General features: G+C 36.9%; 1 protein-coding gene across 3 annotated transcripts in view; it reads left to right on the plus strand.

The window, feature by feature from the left end:
• The first annotated feature begins 6,561 nt into the window (after positions 1–6,561).
• LOC107842435 (protease 2-like) overlaps positions 6,562–26,424 on the plus strand; it is a 48,543-nt gene continuing 28,680 nt past the window's right edge. Inside the window, exons 1-5 of one of the 3 annotated variants that reach the window (XM_047395879.1) lie at positions 6,562–6,877; positions 10,212–10,495; positions 10,592–10,789; positions 11,259–11,605; positions 24,348–24,639. In XM_047395879.1, coding sequence (XP_047251835.1) covers positions 6,583–6,877; positions 10,212–10,495; positions 10,592–10,789; positions 11,259–11,605; positions 24,348–24,639 — 1,416 coding nt within the window. In that variant the 5' untranslated portion in view covers positions 6,562–6,582. The remainder of the gene's footprint in view (positions 6,878–10,211; positions 10,496–10,591; positions 10,790–11,258; positions 11,606–24,347; positions 24,640–26,424) is intronic. The other 2 variants (XM_047395880.1, NM_001324597.1) reach the window with 2 other exon arrangements.

Raw genomic sequence — 26,424 nt, forward strand, 5'->3', positions numbered from 1 at the left:
CCAAACAGCATGACATTCCATTCATATTGCCCAAAGGGAACGTTAAAAGCAATTCTATAAGTATGCTCTTTGAATATTTGAATCTACCAATATTCAAATTTTAAATCAAATTTTAAAAATATATTGACATCATATAACCGAGACAATAAATCTTTCTTATTTGGAATAGGATACCTAATCCATTTTAAAAATTTATTCAAAGGTTTGTAATTTATAACCAACCTGAAAACACCTCGTTCTTTCTCTGTTGCGTTATTAACATAAAAATTAGTACATGACCAAGGAGATTTTGAAGACTTTATCAAACCTTTTTGTAAAAGATTATCAATCTCTTTTTTGCAGAATTCAACTAATTCGACATTCATTTGGCAAGGTTGTGATTTTGTTGGGATATCATCCTCACAAAAATTATCTTCATAGGGAAGAGTAACAATATGGCTTTTGCGATTCCAAAAAGCACTGGGGTGATCAACACAAATATCAACAACCATTTGTTTGAAAAATAATTTATTTTTTTCCTGTACCTTAGCAGATTTTATTATATCACAAATATTCATACTAAGTAGTTCAAGTTGTAAGGAATCGACATGCTTTTGTTTCATATCAATTAAAACATTAATATCTTTAGTTACGGGATCTGTAACAAAAGAATAAGATATCTCTTTATTCTTGTAAGTAGCAGTAAATCTTTTTGCATCAACATGAGTGTACGGATAAATAATATTTATGAAATGAGTTCCAAGTATAATTGGAGGGTATAACTAATTTTTTTTATCAAAAAGAAGAAATACGGAATACATACTTTATTCTGGCAAATATGAGTATTAGGCAATTTATACTCTATATCAAGAGTATGTCCAGATGCAAATTTAACTACTTGAGTGATTTTTGTAAAATATTTTGTGAGAATTGATCCTTCTTGGATGCAACTAACATCTGCTCCATTATCTATTATAGCAATATTAGTTATCTGAAAATGATTATCAATCAGAATAGTACATTTAAATACCATTTATGAGCAGTAACAATTTGCATCATTCCCAAAAAATACTCCTTCTTTAAATCAAGGGATTTCTAAATAGTGTCATCGTTATTGTTTTCTTTAGAAATTTTTTCTTTCCTTTGGAGATTTCAGTGGGAGAAATATCTTTCTCAATTTGCGAAATTCAGTGATCACAAATCATTTGATTTTATTTAAGAGATTTAATTTCTTTTTTCAAGTTTTCAACTTCAATTTTTAAATCATTAAAAGAAGTATCTTTACCAGGGGTAGAACTTATATCAAGACGCTTATTAACCTCTGATAAGGAATATGGCATACAATAATCAGAATTTTTCACTGTTTTAAAAGGACTGCTATCAACAATTTTTAAAGTGCTAGGATTTGAACTAGTAGATAAATTAATATTTTTTTCACGTAGTTTCTCATCCGAAACTTCTTTCAAAAGTTCTAAAACATTATCCGAAATAATAGTTTGTATATTTAAATCTTTAAATTGGGATTGCAAATTATAAAATGCATCGTTACAAGTTCATGTATCACCTTGGCAATCAGAACAAGCATTAACATTATCACTATCAGATAAATCAAGTAAATCAACTTCATTTTCCGATTCAAATTCAGAATTGTAATCGAATTCGGATCTTGAGGTGTATAACAACCCATAAACCTGATCATGCAATTCTTTAGCAAGACCTAAGGATTTAAGATTTTAAAGCTTACAGTTTGGAGCAATATGTCCAAAATTACCACATCTGTAACACTTAATTTTGGCAAGATCTCGTTTAGACCTATTTTTCGTAAATCTAGTAGACTTACGATAGGTTTTTCTAGCCTCACGTTCTTCCTTAGATCTATATCTAGATCTCTTTTTCTTATAAGGTTAAGCATTTCTAGAATACCTATGACTTTTCTTCTTAGAAGTCAAAGCTAGTTCAGATATTCCAAATTGAGTATAAAAGTTTCCTATTTAAGATTTTTCTTTAAGCTTATCAATCTTAAGTTGTCTAGATAACTTTAACTCACTACACAAGTTCAATCTTTCTTGTGTACATGCTGCTATCAAATGACCATAGGTGTAATTTTCCAAAGAAATTTCACCATAGGAACCTTTAAGAGTTTTTCGCACTTTTTCAGCAAATAGTGAAGAAAGCCCAGTCTATAAACTTAGTCTTCCAGTGCTCATACCGATTTTTGGGTAATTCCATGACCCAACTTAGAAAGGTATCTTTATACCACCTAAATTCTCCTAGGGTCTTACATCTAAGCCCATTCAAGAGAGTTCGAATATTTTCATACTGATTGGTGAATCTACCATTATAGTGTTCTAAAATTGTAAGAATAAGTGTATAAACAGCGTCTTCCCTATTTCCAACTAGGGCTCTTCCTAGGTTACAACCCCTGGAGCAGTGGCTACAATATTAAAAATTGAGTTTCACTGATCAAGAGTTATAAAATTGTTCCACCAGCCACGAAGTTGGCCAGTAAAATCAGCAACTATTATTTTACATATAACTGTATCTGTGTTCTTATCACTAGTGGCTCTACACACCGTGGCATACATCATAATGCGGTGTATGAGGATTGTTAATTGCCTCTCAGTTAAGCCATCTAGGTTTCATTTATAAATATCATCTCCCCTATGAGACATATTAGTCTGATTTCAATCTCTTTCCTCTATCAAAACATCATGAAGAGTGGATCGGGGATAGTAATAAGTCTGCATACGGGGCAAATCAGCATACCTAGGATTTTAACTCAATTATTTTTTAATCATTCCTCTGAGCTTATTAAGCTCTGATTTGGTCTGATTTTTCAAATCAGTAGTAGGAGTGGATTCCATTTTATCAGCAAAAGCATTAGACAGATCAATAGGTCTAATATTTAAACCAGAAAGCTTTTTATCAAGAAGATGTTCTAAATCGTTTAAAGGCGATCTGATTTGAAATCCCTGAGCATCAGGAGGCCTTTGAATACTGGTTTTAGTTGTCAAATCTTCTGTTTTGCTTCTTGAAGAAGAGGCAATTTCAGTATATTGTGGACTAATACTCAATTTTTTAATTAAATCAATTAACTCATCGAGTTTTTTATCAAGAGAAGAGATGTTTTCTCCCCAAACCTTTACATATAAACTGAAATAATTATTTTGAGAAATCAAGTTATTAATTTCTGCTATAGTTACCTGAGCGACTTCATTATCAATAATTTTTTGAAATGCAGAAAAAGTAATACCAGTATTATTAGGCAATATAAAAGGCACTTGGGAGGGTAAGCAATTTTAACTATGTTACCACTTCCATCTTGATATGAACGTTCTAATACCTTGACATATAAAGGCAAATAAGTGGTTATAAACCAAGGAACAAAATATATAATTTGATTATGTAATGCACACATTTCATAAAATTTTAAAAAATATTATTCAACTCATCAGGACTGTAAGTCTCAAAAAACCAAGGTCTAAACTGGTTTCATTTTTTATCAAAAAAATCTTTTTTAATATAGCTACGTGCCTGAGATCCAAGATTAAAATTGATTTGGTGTGGAATCATTAAATATTATGTGAATCAAAGTTCATTTCAGAAGCAGTAGGAATATCCCTATCAGAGATATTATCATTATCTTGAACAATATTTGTTCGAGGACTGACCTTAACCTTTTCTACAAATCTTATAGAAGCAGAGTCAACCGTATGCAAGGAGGCTGCACGACTTCTAGCTGGACCATATAATGGCTCTATAGGAGAAATATGATGCATAGCAGGTAATAATATAGGCATAGAAGAAAATGAATGTCTGTTATCAATAGTAGACTTTTCATCAAATTGAATACAAATTCTACTATCCGAATTTTGAGTAATCGACAATTCGCTATTTGTCAAGTCATTAGTAACTTGACTTGGGAATATAACTGAATTTAAGGTCCAAGTAGATGGGAATTCAATTTCATCCCATTTAATAGGTCTCCTAGTAGTAACCTTAGACCTTGAAAAATTAGTTTCGACTAATATAGTCTGATCAGATGTATCGTATAACTTACATTAGGATTTAAAGTAGATAACAACCTGTAATAAATCCTGTATGACAGACAAATAAGTTCAGATTCAGGCACATAATTATAATCATGCGTTATAACATTTAATGTCAAAACATCAAGTATATTCACACCAGTCAAAGACCATTGTAAATTTGGCTGAGTATTGAAATAAACTGGACCATAGGCCACTGTGGATTCAATCAAACCCATTAGAGACTGTCTGAAATTCAGATTTCTAGCATCTCTAAGAGCTGCTAAAATGTCTCCGGTAACCCTTTGAGAGTTAAAGGTTTAAAGACAATTTGAACCAATCCAATATACATAAAATTATAATGATTCTTATGCAAATCAATATCTCGCTTATTTAATAAACGAATCCTTTGTTCTGACGAATTTAATGCTAAAGACTGTTCAGTTGTCTTTATCATTTGTTTAGAAAAAACTTTATCAAACCAACCATAATCACAAATGATTTTTATATCAATTTTTGAAATAGTTCATTTGTTTAATATGTCGAGATTTTGAGGTATATCTACCTCTTCAAGACGAGTACTCTTAGTACTCACATCTCCTATTTCTATGAGTAGAAAATTCATATGTATGCTGAATAGTTCAGATTTATTACATAATAACATACTGAAACTTATTTTTTTAGTTTATAGAGGAAAATAATTTTTTAAGTACAAAACTAAAAATACCATAACTATGAATAGAAAGTCAATTAGATCACTCTTTATATTTTTATCATTATAATTTTTTGACAAAATTTATAATAATGAAAATTTATCAACAATTCATATTTATCAACAATTCATAATTTGATATGTCATTAAATTTTATTAATTATGCGGTAAAAAAATGTAATACTAATTAAACCTATTAATTATTTTTTTTTATATTTAGATTTTGAGCTCGAACTTGGTACAGACAGTGGTAACCACTAAAGTAATAATACTTTGCATAGATTTTATATCAATTTTTTTTCTCACATTAATTTGGTGACTTTTTGATTTTCCTTTTTTTTTTTTTTGATAAAGACCCGTTCTACACTACAAAAATTGCCACTACAACGTCGCTTTGAATGGTCCAGTGCTGCATCGGCCGGCCATTATTTTTAGAGAAAAGACATCTTTTCCCCCTGAACTTGTCCTCCAAACTCACTTTAACACTTAAACTTAACTTCTGTTTATTTACCCCTTAATATCTTTAAAGTGAATTATTTTCACCCCTCAAAACTGAATACCACTCTCACAACGGAGAGTGGGTTACACTCGCTTACACATCAATGCCACGTTGGAGCCACGTCATTGCCACGTAAGAAATTACTATTTTAAAAAAAAATTAATCCCTCCCACATTATTTTTATAAATTTTTTTGAAAAAAAATACTAACAAATATATATACTATTTTATTTATATAAATATATAAATATAAATAAATATATTTATATATATATATATATATTTATATTTATTTATGTTTATATATACATATTTATATATATTAAATAAAAAGTGCACCCGCCACCTCCATTTTCTTTCTTCTTCACACCCCCACCCCATCCTGCCCACCCCACCCCTCTTTACATCCCCTGCCGCCCCCCACTAGCTGTCCTCCTCCATCAAACCCACCCCATCTCCATTGTTTTTCAATTTTCCTCCATTAACAACCTCCCACCCCACCTTCAATTTCAATTTTCCTCCACCCCATTCCTCATTTTTCTTCTTCTTCAAACCACCCACCCCTGTCCCTGCCCCTCTATTTATTTCTCTTCTTTCAGTCAATCCCATCTCCATCCCCACCTCCAATTTTTTTTTTTCCATTTTTCTTAATTAACACCACTAGAGAACAATCACAAAAATATCAAATTAAAATTTTTCCTCCATTAAATATCATCTCAAACTTTAATCAAACTTTCTTAAGTTTTCAACCACCAAATTCACCCTTGAAGATGTAAACATAAATAAAGAATAGAGAAAGAATAATGAACTTTAAAAATAAAAGTTACGAAAATTTCTTTCAATTTTGTTATTTTTCAAACTGAATTAATGAAGTAATTTAATGTCTTCAATTTTTTCGTTGAAAAATGTATTAATGGAGAGAAATGAAAAAAATGGAGAAAAGTATTGTTGGAGGATGTGTTTGAGGTTGTTAATAGAAAAATTAATTATTATAGAAAATGGGTGTTGTTGTTTTTGATGTATTGGAGAATAAAATGGTGTGGATATGGGGTGTAGGTGTGTGGGGTGGGATGAGAGGTGAAGGGGGTGAAGGTATTGAAGAAGAAAGGAGTATTTTCTTTTAAATAAGTAAGAAAAGAAGAAGAAAAATTTAAAACAAGTCCTTTTTTTTTTTAAATATCACATTAGCATTAGTGAAAAAATAATTTATTTTAAAGATGTTAAGGGATAAATAAATAAAAGTTAAGTTTAAGGGTGAGGGTGAGTTTGAAGTATAAGTTCAGGAGCAAAATGTTAAAGGAGTAAATAAATAAAAATTAAAGTTAAGTACTAAAGTGAAGTTTGGAGGATAATTTCAGGACAAAAATGTGTTTTCGCTTATTTTTAGTGTTGGGTTCTACTGCGATTACCACTAAGATCTCAATTCCGTGGAAACACGCTAAAGATTCTTCTTCTTGTTCTTTCATTTTCTCCCTGCGAGCTATGGCAAACACGACGTCGAAGGGACCGCCGGTGGCAAAGAAAGTGAGGCACGAAATGGAGTTGTTCGGGGACATTAGAGTAGACAACTATAACTGGCTTCGTGATGACTCTCGCTCTAACACAGATATCCTCTCTTACCTCAATGAAGAAAATGCTTACACACATTCTGTAATGTCTGGTGCGTATTTTTTTATAATGCACCATAAATCCCTGATTTCCCATATTTTTTTTTTAACTTTTTGAGAAATAGTCTCTTTTTTTTACACCCTAGTATTTCAATAAAGTTGGGTTGAGTATCATGAGGTGTCTGGTTCAATTTCAAATAGAGACAAACAATTTCTTACCATTTGTCCTAGGCTTGATGGACAAAGTTAACCTGTTGCTGGTGGGAGGTGGTAGCGTGACAGTAGTTGAGGTGCGCTTAGGGTCATCAAAAAAAGAACTAGTCTCTTTTCCGTCATTTCCTTTTGGTGCATCTATGGGTCATGAGGTTCCTAGTTGTATACAAGGTTAGTGCCGTCCATAGAAAATCATGTCATTTTGTTAGGTTTTCTACTTTTGGAATACTTCTTTTATACAAGTGCACTTTTGTCCTTCTTAATGAATTTATTATATTAACCCATGTTTTTCAAATGGTATTAAATAATACAACAACAAAAACATACCCAGTATATTCCCACCTAGTGGGGTTTGGGGAGGATAAAGTATACGCAGTCCATACCACTATCTCATGTGAATTAGAGAGATTGTTTCCGATAGACCCCCGCTGAAGACATATAACAGTATAACAAACATAAAAATATTAAAGCATATAAACTAATATAGTATGCAAAATAATACATGAAACAATACAACCCCAAGACAATACTATAAACTATCTATCCGAAATCAAAGACATCACTCAAACACCACGAATAAGAAACTCTAGACGCAAACATAGTACTCTTCCTTACTGTTACTGTCATGCTCTTACCCCGTAACCCTCTACCCTAATTCGCGTCCTCCACAACTTCCTATCAAGGGTCATGTCCTCCGTAAGCTGTAACTGCTTCATATCATGCCTAATCACCTTCTTCCAATATTTCCTTGGCCTACCTCTACCCCGCCTAAAATCATCCATAGCCAGCCTCTCACACCTCTGTACTGGAGCGTTCGATCCCGTCCTCATCACGTGTCCGAACCAACATAACCTCACTTCTCGCATCTTTTCCTTCGCCGAAGCCACTCCTACCTTTTTCCAAATAATCTGATTCTTAATCCTATCTCTCCTGGTAAGGCTACACATCCATCGCAACATCCTCATCTCCACCACCTTCAACTTTTGGATATGGAAGTTCTTAACTGGCCAACACTCCGCTCGATAAAACATAACCGGTTGGACTGTCACTCTGTAGAACTTGCCTTTAAGCTTCGGAGGCACCTTCTTATCACATAATACTCTCGAAGCGAGCCTCTATTTCAACCATCCTGCACCAATACGATGCGTGACATGCTCACCAATCTCGCCGTTCCCCTAAATCATACACCATAGATACTTGAAACTCTCCCTCTTCTGAATAGCCTGAGAGTCCAGCTTCACTACCACGTCAGCCTACTGCGACAAATCACTAAACTTACATTCTAAGTACTTCGTTTTGGTCCTGCTCAATCGAAATCCTTTTGACTCAAGGATCTGTCTCCAAATCTCCAACTTATCATTAACTCCTCTTCGAGTCTTGTCAATCAGCACCACATCATCCGCAAATAACATAGACCGAGGCACCTTCCCTTGAATATGTCGCGTCAAAACGTCCATCACCAAGACAAATAAAAATAGGCTAAGAGTCGATCCCTGATGCAACCCTGTCAAAATGGTATTAAATAAATAAATAAATATATTTTACACGATGAAGAAAAGTCCCTTGACATTGTTTGAGGCAAGGTAAAATTGCCCCTGAATTATTACTGAATTATTACTTTATTAGAAAAAAAGTAAAAATAATTGCCCCTGAATTATTACTTTTGTTCATGAAAAGTCTATATTAGAATGGTCTTGAGTATTTTAATTTGAGCTCATGGTATTGAAATGCTTGTGAAACATAGGTTCTATATATTTGAATGTGATTTTAGATCAATTTTAAAGTTAATCACAGTGTTCAGGGAAGTGTGATGCGGAAAAAAGCGACAAGGCTCCATATCACGCATTACGCGAAGCGTGAAGTGATGTGAGCGCATCGTTGAAGTGAAGTGCAATTTAAAAGAAAAAAACTAATAGAGCATCAAACGGTAAGACAAGTTGAAAAGAGCACAACAACCATATAATCAACAATAAAAATAATATATATAAGCAAAGTTTAAATTAAACACCAGAATCACAAGTTTGATCACCGAAACACCTGTTGCGAAATAGACCAGTAAAACAACATATGCAATAATAATAAAATAGTTCAACAAAATAGCAAAACAAACCAGCAAAAAGAAGAAATACCAAATCTAAATTAATAATGTTTCAACATCTAATTCTTGTTCTTCTAAAATAGTGAAGAAAAAGAAGTCGCAAGCAGTGGTAGTCGCAGTGAAGAAGAGGAAGTCACAATAGTGGACTTCGAAGTTAATCCTAGAAAATCGCAACAGTGGTAGTCGCAGTCGCAGTAGTCTACTCTTTTTTAATATAATATAAAATTGACCCTAAATATAAAATCAACATGAAACAACTCTTTTTAATTTAAAATTGACCCTAAAAATAAAATAAACATGATGCACTTGCATCGGATCGCATGTTGCATAACCCTGTGATGAGCCCGCTTCTGTAAGGTTGGTTCGCATCAGCCAAACGCAATAAGAGGGGCTTCATTGCTGGGCATCATCGCATTATGTGACTATGCGAGCGCATTCCTGAACACTGGTTAATCATTTCTTATAGGTATACTTTGTAAGTTAGTAACTGCCAGAATGGTAGCTGACACCATTCTTTGACTTTTATTTTGAATTATTCTTTGATTCATTATTCATAATATTTTTTGATATTGGAATTTAGTTCCACTTCCCATATACTAAAATGTCTTTGGATGGACGGATTTAGTGTTGGTATTTCAAATTCGTAGGACTAAATGCTTTGCACTTCTTTGGATACCAGTTAGTCGACACGTGCGTTGTACACGAATGCTCAACTATGTTATACATGATTTTGTAGAATAGTATTCGTATTATTAAAACAAAGCTTTAGTTAAATAATTGTACACGAAAGAATAACATATATATTTCTATGATGGATCAATGTGGATCATCTGAGCCGGGGTTTTATAGGAAACAACCTCTCTACCTCACCTCTAAGGTAGAGATACGGACTGCGTACACTTTACCCTCCCAGAACCCACTTTGGTGGGAATACTCGGGGCATGTTGCTGTTATTATTGGATCAATGTGGATCATCGTATGACAACTTATTTTTCAAAGTTAAGATGATTAGATATTGTTTCAACGTTTAAAGACATATCTTTCATCAATTATTCTCAATTGCTTCACTTCACTAGGGACAAAACAATTAGAGGATCGTATTTATACCGAGATAAGAGGAAGAATTAAAGAGGATGATATATCTGCACCCATGCGGAGAGGATCATACTATTACTACAGTAGGAACTTGGAGGGTAAGGAATATGTCCAACATTGTAGATGCTATGTGCCTGCAAGTGGAGCTCCAGCATCTGTTTATGATACAATGCCAACTGGACGTGATGCTCCTTCAGAGCATGTTATCTTGGATGAGAATGTGAAAGCTCTAGAACATACATATTACAGCATTGGTGCTTTCAAAGTAAGAACATGTCTTTTGTGCGGATGCTTATTGCGATTCTATGTCTTTTGTTGCTTTGTAACTTATCTTATTTCATTGTAATTCTCCTCTCTTCAGGTCAGCCCAAATAACAAGTTAGTTGCATATGCAGAGGATACCAAAGGAGATGAAATATACACTGTTTATGTTATTGATGCAGAGTCTGGAATGCTGGTTGGGAAACCTCTGGTTGGTGCCATTACATCACATCTTGAATGGGCAGGTGATGAAGCATTGGTTTACGTCACAATGGATGAGATCCTTCGACCAGACAAGGTTTGGATTTCATTGGAGCCATTGGATATAAGTGATTTATTTTCCTTCTGTAGCATCCAGTGTCCAACTTTTGGCTGGTTTTGATAATGATATTGTTTATGCTCCATAATTGTTATTCAGTTTGGTTAAATGTCTTGGGCTAATAATAATGTCAAGTGTTGTCAAAATAGAAGGTAATCCTCCATCCAAAAAGGGATTCTTAATAGAGAAAGTTGATTGAAAAGATCTAATAAAGTTGTTGCCTTGTTGAAATCATTGAGTGTATTGTTTTTTGACTTGCTTATCGTGGTGGGACATATAACTTAGGTTTTCGTTTGCCAAAAATAAGTACCTCTACCTACATGTATGTTCTATTCTCTAAATCATTTCTGGTGTTTTATAACCAGTTGTATGGATTCATCTGGTTGAAATTCATCTTACTTTTGCTTATCCAGGTATTCTTGCTCTTGATTTATATAAGTTTTGACAGGTTTGGTTGCATAAATTGGGAACCAACCAGTTAGATGACTCTTGCCTTTATCATGAAAATGACGAAACATTTTCTTTGGATCTTCAAGCATCCGAGAGCAAGAAATATTTATTTATTGCTTCTGAGAGTAAAATTACAAGATTTGTCTTTTATCTAGACACTTCAAAACCTGAAAATGGATTGCTGGTATTAACATCACGTATTACTGGGATTGACACATCAACTAGTCATCGTGGAAATCATTTCTTCATCAAGAGGAGAAGTGATGAATGTTTCAATTCAGAATTACTTGTGTGTCCTGTGGAAAATATATCTGCTACCACTATTCTCCTTCCTCACCGTCCAAGGTAATTATTAAAAAAATGACCGATTTATTGACATTTCAAACAACTTTCCAGGAATTATTTTGTCTTCTAATAGTCAATTTGTGTGTGCTTTTTCTTACCATGATTGACGGTGAGATTGACGAGGATGTCTCACACCGTATTGGGGCGGGATGGATGAAGTGGAAACTCGCGTCGGGGGTGCTGTGTGATAAGAAGGTGCCGCCCAAGCTTAAAGGTAAATTCTACAGGGTGGTAGTCCGTCCGGCCTTGCTGTATGGAGCGGAGTGTTGGCCAGTTAAGAACTCCCACATCCAAAAAATGAAGGTGGCAGAAATGCGGATGTTGCGCTGGATGTGTGGACTGAATAGAGGGGATAGAGTTCGGAATGAGACTATCTGGAAGAAGGTTGGTGTGACTTCAGTGGAGTGCAAGATGCGGGAAGCATGATTGAGGTGGTTCGGACACGTGAAGAGGAGGGGCATGGATGCCCCGGTCCGTAGGTGTGAGAGACTAGCGTTGGATGGTTTTAGGCGGGGTAGGGGTAGGCCGAAGAAGTACTGGGATGAGGTGATTAGGCGGGACATGGAACAGTTACAGCTCACCGAGGACATGACCCTAGATAGGAAGGTCTGGAAGACGCGAATTACGGCAGAGGATTAGGGCCAGTTTGGGTCGCTAGTGTAGGGAATTACGTGGTGGGGGTTTTATTCCTGTTATGATTCCGTGTTCCGTATTCCATGTTTTATTACGAATCTGTGTGCTTTCCTCTGCTTTCCTCTGTTTTATATTACTTATGGGTGCCGTATTTATGTTATGTAATCTGCTTCTGTGCTTTACTATGTGTTTGTGTGGTATCTCGTGCCTTGAGCCGGGGGTCTTTCGGAAACAGCCTTTCTACTTCATCAGAGGTAGAGGTATGGACTGCGTACATCTTATCCCCCCAGACCCCACTAGGTGGGAATACACTGGGTTTGTTGTTGTTGTTGTTGATTATGAGATAAGCTTAGTGAACTTCAGAGGAATTCCGAAATGTGGAGATACTGTAAATGTCTTCTAGTATTGTTCCTTAACAATTGAATCAAAATGCCAATGTTATTTGGTAATTCACAGTGCTAGTTGGGTAACTTTTCCCCATAATTCCCTATTGGATAAGCTTTGACCGACAAAGGTCTATTTGGATTAGTAATGTTCCACTGTCGATTCACTAGCTGAACCTGAAACGTATACTCAGGAATATTAAAGTAAGTTCTAATGTTGGTGCTTGCTTCAGTCTGGATGGGGCATAAATTTTTACCTTGCAGTAGACCTTTTAGGTTTCTGTTCTTACTCTTCAAAATTCAGATTGAAAGCTTTTCTGGTATCTTGAGGTTTCGGCTATGTTTTTGATTTTTCCTAGCAGACTTGTAAAGCTCCGTTATCCTAGATGCTAGAATATTTAGGATCTTGAAAATACAGTATAACTTGATTTACTCCTGTAATTATTTTTTGATTCTCTTACCTTTCTTAGAATATGTACACTTAGCTATTTATATTTTAAGGCTTGAGGGAATTATTGATTTTGTTCTATCACAATTTCTCTTCCTTTTCACATGGTATTAAAACGTTTGTGAGGTATTAGTGACTGTGAATTTTACCAGCGACCTCAGGAAAAAGAGAAATTGTCGTCGTTTTAAATTTTACCTTTCTTGAGTACTGCACTACAATCAACACCACAAATGGTATGGGGAACTCCTGCAAGCAAAACCCTGGAATTCATGGCCTTATCAGAGCTGCCACACATCGCCACACGGAATGCAAAAGGCAATGTTGTCAAAGGTGTGCTCAAAGCTCGTTTAAGCTTCGAGGTGCAAAACATGTTGAGTGCTTTGCCTCGCTTAATAGATGCGAGCACGGAGCCTAAAGGGCGATTCTTTTCATCCAAAATTCCGAAGAGGCAATGGAAAAGTTGAAATATACCAAAGGGGCAAAGGGGGTAAGGGTGAGTTAAATGGTTAAAGGTAAGGCAGGAGCACTGTCACGCCTTGTGAGACAGCAACAATGACCCGCCTTACTTCTTCCATCAACTGACAAAGCCGACAAAGTTTAAAATGTCTAAAGGGGAATAAATGTAACAAGATAGGGAAAATTCTCCCATCTTTGTTGTGAATATACATGACATCATGTATTTTGTTAATATATATACATGTATTTGGTGAATATATATACAATACTATTCTTTGTGAATATACATGACATCATGAATCACATACACAATAAATCTCGTTATTTAGTTTTCACGTCGATTTGATCCTTGTTTTTGGATTAGGATCGTATCATCTTTTTTTCTCCTTAAAGCTAAGTAAAAATTCTTAAAAATAGGAAAGACTTTTAAATCTTACAAAATTAAATTAAATGCGTGTATAATACATTACAATGGTATTTGAACATTGTAATCTTAAATATATCACTCGGTAAAATATTGAAATTAAAAAATATCTAATAAATAAAAATATGTATTTTTTGTAAAAAATAAGACATCAACAACAACATACCGAGTATATTCCCACCAAGTGGGTTTGGGGAGGATAAGTGTACGCAGTCCATACAACTACCTTAGAGGTGAGATAGAGAGGATGTTTCTGATAGACCCTCGACTCAAGATAAAACAATCTAGAAAAGAAATAGTAAAAGGACAAGATACAATAGAAATTACCACACCCAATACTATCATAAACAAGACTCACCAAGTAATACAACAAACGATACAACACTTTCGGAAAGAATACTAATACTATAGCTACTAACACAGATAACAAAGTCCTCCTACCCAGTCCTTCTACTCTAATCCACCTCCTCCGCACCTTTCTATCTAGGATCATGTCCTTGGTAAGTTGAAACTGCTCCATATCATGTCTAATCACCTCGCTTCAATATTTCTCCAGTCTACCTCTACCTTGCTTGAATCCATCTCTAGCTAACCTCTCACACCTTCGCACTGGGGCATCCGTGCCCCTGCTCATCATATGCTCGAATTATCTCAACCTCGCTTTCTGCATCTTGGCTTCCACAGAAGCCACTCCCACCTTGTCTCAAATAACCTCATTACTAATCCTATCTTTCCTAGTACACCCACACATCCACCGTAGCATTCTCATCTCCGCCACCTTCATCTTTTTGATGTGATATTTCTTGCCAACACTCTGTCCCATACAACATAGCTGGTCTAACTACCATTCTATAGAACTTGCCTTTGAGTTTAAGAGGCACCTTTTTGTCGCACAAGATTCTGAAAGCGAGCTTCCATTTCATCCACCCTACCCCAATCGACGAGTGACATCCCAGTCAATCTCTCCATTTCCCTGAATCCTAAACCCCAAATACTTAAAAACTATCTCTCTTCTGGATGGACTGAGTATCAAGTTTTACAACCATATCATACTCATGCGACACCTCACTGAACTTACACTCCAAATATTTCGTCTTGGACCTACTTAACCTAAACCCTTTAGACTCTAAGGTATGCATCCAAACCTCCGTCTTAACATTAATTCCACCACATGTCTCATCAATCAAGACTATATCATCCGCAAAAAGCAAACACCAAGGCACCTCACCTTGAATTTGCAACGTCAAAACATCCATCACAGGCAAATACAGGCTAAGAGTCGATCATTGGGTAACCCCATCAAGAGGGGAAAGTGCTCCGAGTCGCACAATCCTAACCCGAGTCTAGGCTCCATCGTACATATCCTTAATCGTCCTAGCATACACCATAGGTACACCTCTGGCCTCCAATCACATCCATAAAACCTCCCTTCCCTTGGGAACTCTATCGCAGGCCTTCTCCAAGTCAATAAACACTACGTGCAATTCCTTCCTCTCTCTATACTGCTCCACTAGTCTCCTTGCGAGATGTATGGCTTTAGTAGTCAAGCATCCTCGCATAAATTTGAACTAATTCTCAGAAATAGCAGCTATCCTTCGTAACCTCAACTCTATCAGCCTCCCCCAAACCTTCATAGTGTGGCTCAACAACTTGATACCCCTATAATTATTGCACTCCTGAATGTCACCGAAAAAGGAATAAGACATATATAAATCAAAATAGAAAAAATATATACTTAAAAGATATCTAGTGAAATACATGAGAATGACTTTGCAGGGATTTTCAAGATTTGGATAGTCATCACGCAACTATCATGTATATTCACAATAACATACTTTTCCTTGCCAATGAGTGTAATTATGAAGATTCAACACTAAACATCAAAATTCCGCTGGGGTTTTAAGCGCAACTAAAGTGTGGGCTTTAATGGAAAAAGCGGAAAGGGAGAAAAAATATAAATATATATGTTTAGTCCAAGACTAATAATTATAAGTATGAATGACAAATATATGGACAAGAAAATTGTAAAAATTACTATAATATGAAATATAAATTGTTTGGTGCCTCGCTCTTCAGAAAAAGTTCATTGGCAAGGAAAAGTATGCCTTTATCGCCTTGATGACTACACAAAAACGCGCATTAAGTGAGATGAAGTTCTAAATACATTTTGAGCCTCGTTTCAGGGGTTAAGCGTGCTTTACGCGCGCCTTTGACAATAATGGTCTTCTATACACAAAACCAGCCCCGAGTAACAAGTTTTTGAGGATCTAGGTCATGAACAGACGGTTGGATACAGAGTTGATTGGGTGGGATAACATTCCAATAGATATTCTTCGTCTGGATATTAGTTTTGGTAGGAGGTAATTTGGTGTCTTGGAAAAGTAAAAAACAAAATGTGGTTGCTTGTTCTAGAGCAAAAGATGAATACTGAGCAATGGTTGTGAAAACTTGCAAACTAATTTGATTAAACATATGCTCAGAGAATTGAATTGAAATTTGGAGAAATCAGTTAGATTGAATGTGTGTGATGATGAAGCTACTCTTTATATATGTGGTGTTTCACGAGAGAATTTAGCACATAGAGATCAACTTTAACTTCATTAGGGAAAAAAAGCTCTTTGGAGGGCATTGTTAAAATTCATGAGGTCAAATGATCAACTTGCATATATTTTCATCAAATCCCTCATTGATTCTTGTATTAGCTACATTTGTAACAAGTTCTGTACATATCATTTATATGCACCAGCTTGAGGTTACTTTTTAGAAGATTCAAAAATGGTTAGGGAGAAGCTCCTACTTCTCTCGAGAATTTGAGAGAGCTGATCGCAAGTCATACAACGAGACTCCTTTGGCCAGCCATTGGATTGGGGAAGATGTCGGAAGCTGGAGAAGCTGGAATCTGGTAAAGAGCATTGTTTCTCTATTTCAAATGAACATACACAGGGAAGAAAGGTCTTTTTGAAATCTTGTTTGGTAGGGACATACTCAAAATGGGTGGTCTCTTCGAAGGCTATCTGAAATTGGGCAGCGAAGGAAGGTGTAGAAGATGGTATGAAGATCTCTTAGGCGGGAGATTCACAATTCTTTTTTTGATTTGTGAATGAGGAGCAAGCTTCTCTAGGTCTTCTAGGAGGAAAGAGATGGCGAGGAGGGAACTATGTGAGTCTGTATAATTGGGCAGAAGGCGTCGGGTGTGTTGATTCTATATTGTCCAGTAACTCTGCTTTTATAAACATGGTGGGCTTACCGATTCACTTGTCGTGCTATGATCTCGAGAAGGTTGGAGATTTTTGTGGAGGCTTTATAGATGTTGCTTGTAGTATGCATGACCTGACCAGAGTGAGGATTTTAGTGAAGAAGGGCTGTAAAGTCCCAATTTCAGTGGTAGTAGATGATGGAGTTATGGAGTTTCGGATCTGGTGTTTCTAGAGTTCAGACCAGAGGTGAGGGTGAGGGAAGAAGAGAACAAAAGGAGGGGAGGAGAGGTGAGAGAGCAACATGAGGGGGAAGGACGGGAAGTGAAGGAATTTGCCAGCTAGGGCTGAAGGTGTAAAGGTAAAAAGACAGTCTTACCCCTGGTTAAATGAATTTGGCTGAAGGCAAAAGCTGAATCGATTCACTAAAGTGTTTGGACCGGTTGCCAGATCTTATTGGCAGGATAAAAACTCTGAACAAAAGATGCATGGTAAAGCCTCGCTGATGCTGGAAAATGGCCGAAAATTGATGAAAACACCACTTGCAGCTTCGCATGTGGGTTGTAAGTCTCTCAAAGGGGTGATCTACTCAAAATCTAAGTAGGGGGAGGCAGCAAAGCATGTGTCGTCTGAGCCCAGCACCTTGGCAGCAGCTTCTGTTCGGAATAGTCACTCCTGCGACCTGTTTTTGAGTGGATTTAGGGAGGGTCAGACTCGAAATAATCTTTTTAAGGGCCCGAAACAGTATATAAGACATTTTAAGAAAGGCAAAGGAGTGCAACAACCTTCCAAGGTACTTCTGGTGACCTCACCGACGCTGGAAATGCTTGAAACTACTGATGGTGGCTCGACTTTGATCTCTCAGCCCAAATCTTCTATTGTTTCAAAGAGTGAGGTGGGGAGAGAAGGAGATGATTAAGGAACTTGGGTTCTAGGGGCAACTCTGGTGTTGTTGGTGCTGTTGTGGATCTTTAGGGTAATTCTTCGGCATCAGATAATTCCAAAATTCTTCCATGTGCGGTCTTTACAGATTCTAATTGCTTGGGGGGTAGGTGGAGATGGGGTCAATGCGCTTGTTGGCTCTAGAAATGGTTTCCCAGTGGGAGTGGGATGGTTCTATTGGGGAAATACTTCTAATTCTTTTTTCCCTTTCGTCTTGCCTCCCGCGTTGACCCTTGAGTTGGGTAAAAGGGGGTAAGTACTATTTTGTAAGGAACAATGATTGATCCCAACCTTTGGCCTGCACAGAAGGGGAAAGTTGTATGTCCAAATGAGCTAAAGAAAAATATCTTAATTTTGGAAAATTTTTGGTTGTGTCCTTTGTCGGAATGGAGTAGAAAATTAATGAGCTCTTGAATAACATTGATCTAGAGGCTAGAAGGGATGCAGAGTTAGTGGATAAGGACTTGATGGAAAAGAGTCAACGGTGGAGGTAAAAAAAACGGTGCGACAAATTGTGGTGTATGCTAGAAGAAACAAAGTGGGATGGATGTTGGTGGGTTGGAGGGAGTCGGGGGGGGGGGATTACTTGTGGATAGGTTGTAAAATAATTAGTAGTTGGAATGTAAGGGGGATGAATGACCCAAATAAAAGGGCCATTATTAAAGTAGGTTTTAAGGAATGAGGGGCTGACGTGATATGTATCCAAGAGTCAAAAATGGAAATCCTATCTAATAACATTATTAGAAGTGCGTGGGAAGGAAGGTGGGTAAAGTATGATTATATTCCAAGTCGGGGAAATGCGGGAGAATTCTCATTCTTTGAAATGACAGCAAATTGGAGAGTGTAGAGGTTATCTAAGGGGAGCATATGCTAGGGGTGCAGTTTAGAAACATTAGTAATGGTATGAAGTAGGGTTTCGAGGACATCTATGGACATATGGGGAAGGGGTCTAAGGAGGCTTTTTGGAAGGAATTAGGAGTTGGGATATACCTAGGATGTTTGGGGTGGGTGGGTTTAATACCATTAGATCTCCAGATGAGATGGGTGTAGCATGGTGTCTAGGGCGGAGAAGTTCTTGAAGTTCATTGACAATTTCTTTCTTATTGATTTGCCTTTATTAGGTGCCTCTTTCACTTGGTCCAGGCGGGAGTATTCTTCTTTTAGATCGAGACTGGACAAATTCCATATGTCTACTTTTCGTGAGGAATTAATTCCCACTGTGATCCAGTTCTCTCTCGTTATTGCTATCTGACCATTCGCCTATCATGATGGATGGAAGCAGTGAAAGACGGATAAGATCTCTTTTCATATTTGAAAACTTGTAAACATGTGGCTAAACGTGCCGGACTTTAGAGATAGAATGGCTGGTTGGTGGAAGAGTTTCATAGTGGAGGGGAGACCTTCTTATAGGCTTGCTAGGAAATTGAAATTGCTTAAAAACATAAGGGTGTGGAATAAAGAGGTGTTTGGGAAAGTAAAAATGAAAATGAGGGAGGTTATAAATGAGTTACGAGAGATAGAGAGGATAGAAGTTGGGAGTTAGTTGGAGGAGAGGGAGAAGGAGAGGAAAAAAGGGTTGAAAAAGGAACTATCTGAGTTGGCTTTGGCTCAAGAGGTTAGTTAGAGGCAAAAATCGAGGACATTGTGGTTGGAGGAAGGGGACTCAGATACTCAATTTTTTCGTAGGGTAGCAATTTCAAATAGGAGAAGCAACTTTGCTGAGTTGGTGAAGTTAAATGGGATGTTGCATGTGGGTGAGGAGGAAGTAGAGGGAGCAATTGTTTTGCAAACGTTCTTTTAAAGAGAAAGCGAGTTGGAAGCCTAATATGGGGTGTGTGTGTGTTTAGAGTTCAATCATATCAACGGGGAGGAGTGTTTGTGGTTAAAGTGGGAGATTGACGAGGAGAAAGTGAGTAAGGCAGTAGAGTGCTGCACGGGTGACAAAGCTCCGGGCCTGATGGTTCTCTGGCATAGTTTTTTTCAGCATTGCTGGAGCACGGTAAAAAATGAGGTGATGGATACTATTTCTGAGTTTCAGGATAGAGATGATTTTTAAATAGTTCAAATGTTTTGTTCATCATCATCATCCCTAAGCGAGAGAGAGCCTCGAGCTTGAAAGACTAAATTAGTCTAGTGGGAAGCATCAGTAAGATCATCTCTAAGATGTTTTCCAAGAAACTTGAATAGGTGTTGGATAAGATTATATCTACTTCTCATAATGCTTTTGTGAAGGGTAGGCAGATTCTTGATGCAATATTGGTGGCGAACGAAGTGGTGGGTTCAAGGATAAAGCAAGGTTACAGGTGTATTGTGCAACCTAGATCTTGAAAAGTCCTACGATCATGTGAATTGGAGTTCCCTAGACACCATTATGCTACAAATGGAATTTGGGATAGGAATGGAGAAAATGGATTTATTTTTGCATCTCTTCAGTGAGATATTCTGTTTTGGTGAATGGCAATCCTTGCAGTTTTTTGGGAGCTTAGGGGGAAGGGGATCCCTTATCCTCCCATGTTGTTCATCCTAATAATGGAAGCATTGAGCAGGATGATGAATAAAACTGTCATGAGAGGTTTCATAAAGGGTTTCAATGCTGTGGTTGGGTGTGTTGGAACAATTTTGGTTTCTCACTTATTGTTTGCAAATGATACTTTGGTTTTTGTGACGCAGACAGAACCCAATTGGATTATTTATGTCAAGTCCTCACTTGGTTTCAGGTAGTTCAAGCCTTAAAATTAATTTAAGGAAGTGCGAGATCATTCCAGTAGGTGAGGTGGGTCACTTAAGTTTTGAATTGCAGGGTTGGGGCCTTACCTACTACCTATCTCGATTTACCGTTAGCTTCAAACAAGAATGTTACAATATGGAATCTGGTTATTTAAACGGTTGAAAAAAGATTAGCAGGGTGGCATAAGAGGTATTTGTCCGAAGGTGGAAAAGAGGTGCTCATTAAGAGTACTCTTTCGAGCATTCTTACTTATTTGTTTTACGCTCCAGCTTCTGTCTCAGGAGAGTTGGAAAAGATTCAAAGAGATTTTCTTTGGGATGCAGCGGACGGGGCTAAGAAGTTTCATCTAGTAAGATGGGAAATTCTCACTTCTCCTAAAAAATGGAAAGAGCTTGACATTAAAGACTTAAAGGTGTTTAGCAAAGCTTTGTTAGATAAGTGGCTTTGGAGGTTTCGGGTGGAGGAGAATGCTTCTTGGAGAGACGTGATAGTTGATAAATATGGGCTATGGAAGGGGAAGGGAGAACTAGAGACGTGACTATGCCTTTTGGGTGTGTTTTGTGGAGGAATATCTTGAAGGGATAGGATGATTTCAACGTAACATCTCATTCAAGGTAGGAAAGAGATAGGAGGAGAGTAAGATTTTGGGGACATAGGTGGTGTGGAGACAAATTTATTGAAAGATGACTTTCTTAGCTTACACAGAATTTCTAGCCAAAGAGACTTGACAATACAACAAATTAGAGGGACACAAGATAGAGAGAATTTTTGAGACTTGAGATTTAGGAGGTGACTTCCATGATTAGGAGGTGACTGAGTTTCAAAATTGTTGGACGTACTCCATAAACAATTCATAATAGTAGATAACCCCGATGCTTTGTGGTGGGATGTGGGAAAGAATGGTATCTTCTCAGTCAAGTCTTATTATGACAAACTTTTGGTTAGAGAGGTGGATGTTTCCCTTGTAACACTGGTTGGATAATGAAAGTACCAAGGAAGGTGTGTTTTTTCATTTGGCTAGCTGCTCGAGGGGTGGTCTTGATGGCGGAAAATCTTATAAAGCGAAAAGGTTGGTTGCATCAGCAAATGTTATATGTGCAAGAAAACGGGTGAGGACGTGGATCATCTTCTTCTTCATTGTGATTTTACCATTAAGGTTATGGTGGGATATGTTTAGGTGGTTTGATACTTCATAGGCAATGCCAAGAATAGTGAAAAAATTCATGGTTAGTTGGAAGAGCGGGAGAAGGAGAAGACACAAGGCTTGGAACGTGGTTCCACTCACGTTGATGTGGGTGGTGTTGAGAGAGGGAACTAGGAGAGCTTTTGAGGGGGTAGAATCTAGCATTTCTCAGTTGAGGAGTAGCCTCCGGTCCCGTATTTTCTTTTGGTGCACCCATTGGATTCCAAGTTGTATAGGAGATTGGGTGGAGTTTGTACAAAATTATCTGTTCTTGGAGATTCTTTACCTTTATACAACCAGTTTTTTGGCCATGTTTATGAATGAAAATACGTTTACCTGATAAAGAATGCTCCAGCTTGAGGGTGAGTAGTTAGAATATCGTAGGATTTTTTTTTTTTTAAATAATAATTGTTGGGATTGCTTGTACGCACCTCAACTAATTCTACGATGTTCACGCTACCTCCCACCAACACAGGTACTTGGTAACTATGTCGGTCAAAGGTTAGACAAATGGGAAGAAACTACCCAGTATTTTTTGCCTCTGCTGCTGCCTCTACTGGGATTTGAACCTGATACCTCAGGTGCTTAACCCAATTTATTGGCCATTAGGCCACACCCTAGGATCTCGTATTATGCTGCTCGGACTCGGCGGTTTTGCCGCCGAACCCGTCTCGACATGAGATTGGCGCGGGTGCGTATGCTTCCGCCGTCTCCGATTCAGTCAAACGATTTCGGACTCGTTGACCAAATTCAAGAAGAAATTTGAGGGGACACATTGGATAGGCCGACGACTTACCTGAAAAAATTCTGACCAACGACTACACCGGCGAACTGTAAAGTTACAAAACAGAAATGACGTTGTCGATGTGCCTTGTCGAAGTGCCGATGATCGACGATGAGGACTGGGTAGGAAGAAACAGTAACTGTTTCTTGGCGACGACGTTGGCGTATGTATTTTTCGGCGACGGCGTTGACGTATGTACTTCTCGGAGTTGGTCATTATGTCGGTTCTCTAACCAATTTTATTTAATTGCGTTATATCTAAAAAGTTTAAAAAAATATAAACAATAAATATACAACAATTTTGTTTTTAATAAAAATATTTAATACACGTGTTTTTCTATTGTGTTTTTGATAGAAAATTCACTACACTTATGAGTTATGTCGGTTTACACATGCCCAGCAACATAAGTTTACTGCATGTCAGTTGTATTTTTTTATTCTAACTTTTTTACAACAACAACACAACAACAAACCCAGTGTATTCTCACCAAGTGGGGTCTGGAAAGGGTAAAATGTATGCAGTTCATACCGCTACCTCCGAAGAAGTGGGGTCCAGTGTATTCTAACTTTTTTATGATATAAAAATAATTTATATCAATATTTGGTAAATAAATGTAAGTTAAAATTTTGGGAAAAAGTTCCTAACAATAATACTACTCCTAATTGAAAAGTAAAATTAAAGACAAAAGTAACTAAAAATAGTAAACTAACTAAAATAAATAAATCATAATCCCTATATGTCAAAGAAAATTAAATTGATTTAAATTGGGAAAAGTCTAAAATTGTCTTCATCAATAACATTATAAATAGAACCTCTATATTTATAATATTTAATTTTTTTAGCAGAATCCCTGCACCCGTATCCACACAGATTCGCACCCTCAAATCTTAAAATTTATATTTTGACGAATCCGACTCTCGGATCCGCACCCGTCTCGGATACCCGCACCCGAGTCCGAGCAACTTAGATCTCGTAAATATGTTATAGCTCGATTCTTGTTTTCCCCTGATTCTTGATTTCTCCTGTGATTATGTATTGCAATTCTCTTACCTTTCTTTGAAATGCAAACATAGCTGTTTAAACCCCAATGGATTGAGGAAATAATCAAGCAGTGTTCTTTCTCAATTTCTCTTCCTTCTCACACTACCTATAATATTGTAATTATAACCTTTAGAAGTGGTGCATAAGCTAATTGCTTTCCTTGTTTTCCTCATGGTATGGAATAAGGTCTTGGAGCTAAAATATCATCATGTACCTTCAGTTTGCTAGCAATCTCAAGAGGTCTTCCATTCGATATTCTATCTACCTTTTTGTTGTTACAACCTGATGCCTAATTTAGCCACAGTCCCGACTAACTAAAACTCCCCGAAAGTCTTGTGATATCTCTTGAGCTTAGATTTTTCACAACTTAACTATACCTGTGTAAAGTCCTGTGAATTTTTGGAAAAACCATAAGAAATGAGCAAAGGGATTAAGAGAGCTATTCCTCTTCTAGTCTATTTGGTGAGTACGAAATATTATGGAGCTATTTCATGATTATGGCTCATTAAATTTGGTTGTCGTGCAGTGTCAAGCTCCAGGACATACAACTTTTTACTGACCATCTTGCTGTTCGTGAACGTGAAAATGGTCTACCCAGAATAACTGTATATCGTCTTCCTGCTGTTGGAGAGCCACTAGAAAGACTTCAAGGTGGTCGTGCTGTTGATTTTGTTGATCCTGTATACTCTGTGGATCTGTTAGAATCAGAATTTGAATCCGGTGTACTCAGGTTTTCTTATAGCTCAATGAGAACCCCACCTTCTGTATATGATTATGATATGGACACAGGGGTTTCGGTGCTGAAGAAGATTGAGACGGTGAGTAGCATGAGGTTTTACTTACGATGGTAATTTGAGTTGTTTTTATTATGAGTCTAGTGCATTGACTCATTAAATACTTGCTTTGTTTTGGTGTATGAGTACACTTTTTACATCAAACACAGGCTCTTACTTTTCTTAACATTAAACAAGCCTTACTATGGAAGGGGAGCCTTGGAGTAACTGGTAAAGTTGCTGCCATGTGACCAGGAGGTCACGGGTTCAAGTCTTGGAAACAGCCTCTAGCAGAAATGCAAGTTAAGGCTGCGTACGATACACCCTTGTGGTGGGGCCCTTTCCCGGACACCGTGCATAGCAGTAGCTTTAGTGCACCGGGTTGCCCTAAACAAGCCTAGCTTTTTCCCTTTTCCCCAATCATGTATTTTAGCCATTTCCTTAGCTAGCTTTTGGCCATAGATTTGACGATTTGGATGAAGTTTCACCATGTGTTTGACTATAGTATTTGGGACATATATTTCACTTTTAAAAGTTCCCAAAAAATGAAATTTGGCCCAAATGCTAGTTTTTTCTTGTATTTGGTAATTTGGATTATGAAGTGAATTTAAAATGAACTTCTAACATCTAAATCATATTATGGAAGCAAGTTTATTTCAATTTTAACTCATTTGGCCTGAATTCAATCTGATATGGTGTGCTTATATAGCATGGTTTAGTTTTAGCTAACACCTTTCAAAAGAAGGATCAAATGCGGTTTATCACATTTAAAAGCTATGGTAACATGGTAAAGTATAATTCATCTTAACTAGAAGAAGTCACAGGGTCACATACTGCAATGCCAAAAGAGTGGAGATATAAGGAGAAAAATTGTATGCAGTCGAGATTCGAGAATTCTGAGGCGGAACCTATGTTGCTCGGACCTTCAAAATCCCCTCTACACACATGTTATCCGGCACGATCTGGTAGTGGTTGTGGGATCCAAACTGGATTTTGTCAACTTACTTGGGGTGCTTTGACTACATCTATGATCAAGAAAAATAAAAATAATTTGGTAGTTTGTTTATTTCTTGGGTTTATATCATATATATATATATAAGTAGATCAAGCATCAGAGCACTTCTTTATTACACGAGATATCTTTTGAGTAGAATATTAGGTGCTTATAAAGAATTAAATTGTATTAGTTTTAGTTCAATAACTTTGAAAATAGAAATATATTATTCATATATATGTGACAGTAATTGGCGGTATACCAGCACCCCTATCTGCATTTATCTGTAGTCCCGAATCCTAATATTTATGTGATGATGAATCCAACCTCCAGATCTGCACCCAAATTCGACCAACATAGCTGTACACTTTTTTTGATAAGGACCAGTTTTATTAACTTAAGTACCTAGTTGCTATAGAAAAGTACATGAAACAACAATATCCCTAGACTATCTAATAAATTACTGTTATGCCAAAAATATAAATTATGCAAACAAGTATTTTAATTCTAGAAATATGCATCCTGTTTCCTTCAAATCAACCCTTGTTCTTTCCAGCCATTTAGTCCAGAAAATGCGTAAGGGAATTGTTCTCCAAATCTTCTTCAAGCTTTTAGACATCCTTTGACTTTGCTAGCTTTCCAAAAAACCTCTTGATATCTTTAGAGGCATTACCCATGAAACACCAGTTACATTAAGAAGCAACTTTCAGTGTTTCTCTGGAGACTGCAATGCAAGAACAAATGCTCCAAGAACAGATCTTCTTAACACAGGTGCAAAACCTCTCGTCTATGGATTATTCTGAGTTAAACAAAGCCTCCCAAGTGATAATCCATCC

This window comes from Capsicum annuum, chromosome 9 (genome assembly GCF_002878395.1).
Source record: "Capsicum annuum cultivar UCD-10X-F1 chromosome 9, UCD10Xv1.1, whole genome shotgun sequence".
Taxonomy (NCBI): domain Eukaryota; kingdom Viridiplantae; phylum Streptophyta; class Magnoliopsida; order Solanales; family Solanaceae; genus Capsicum; species Capsicum annuum.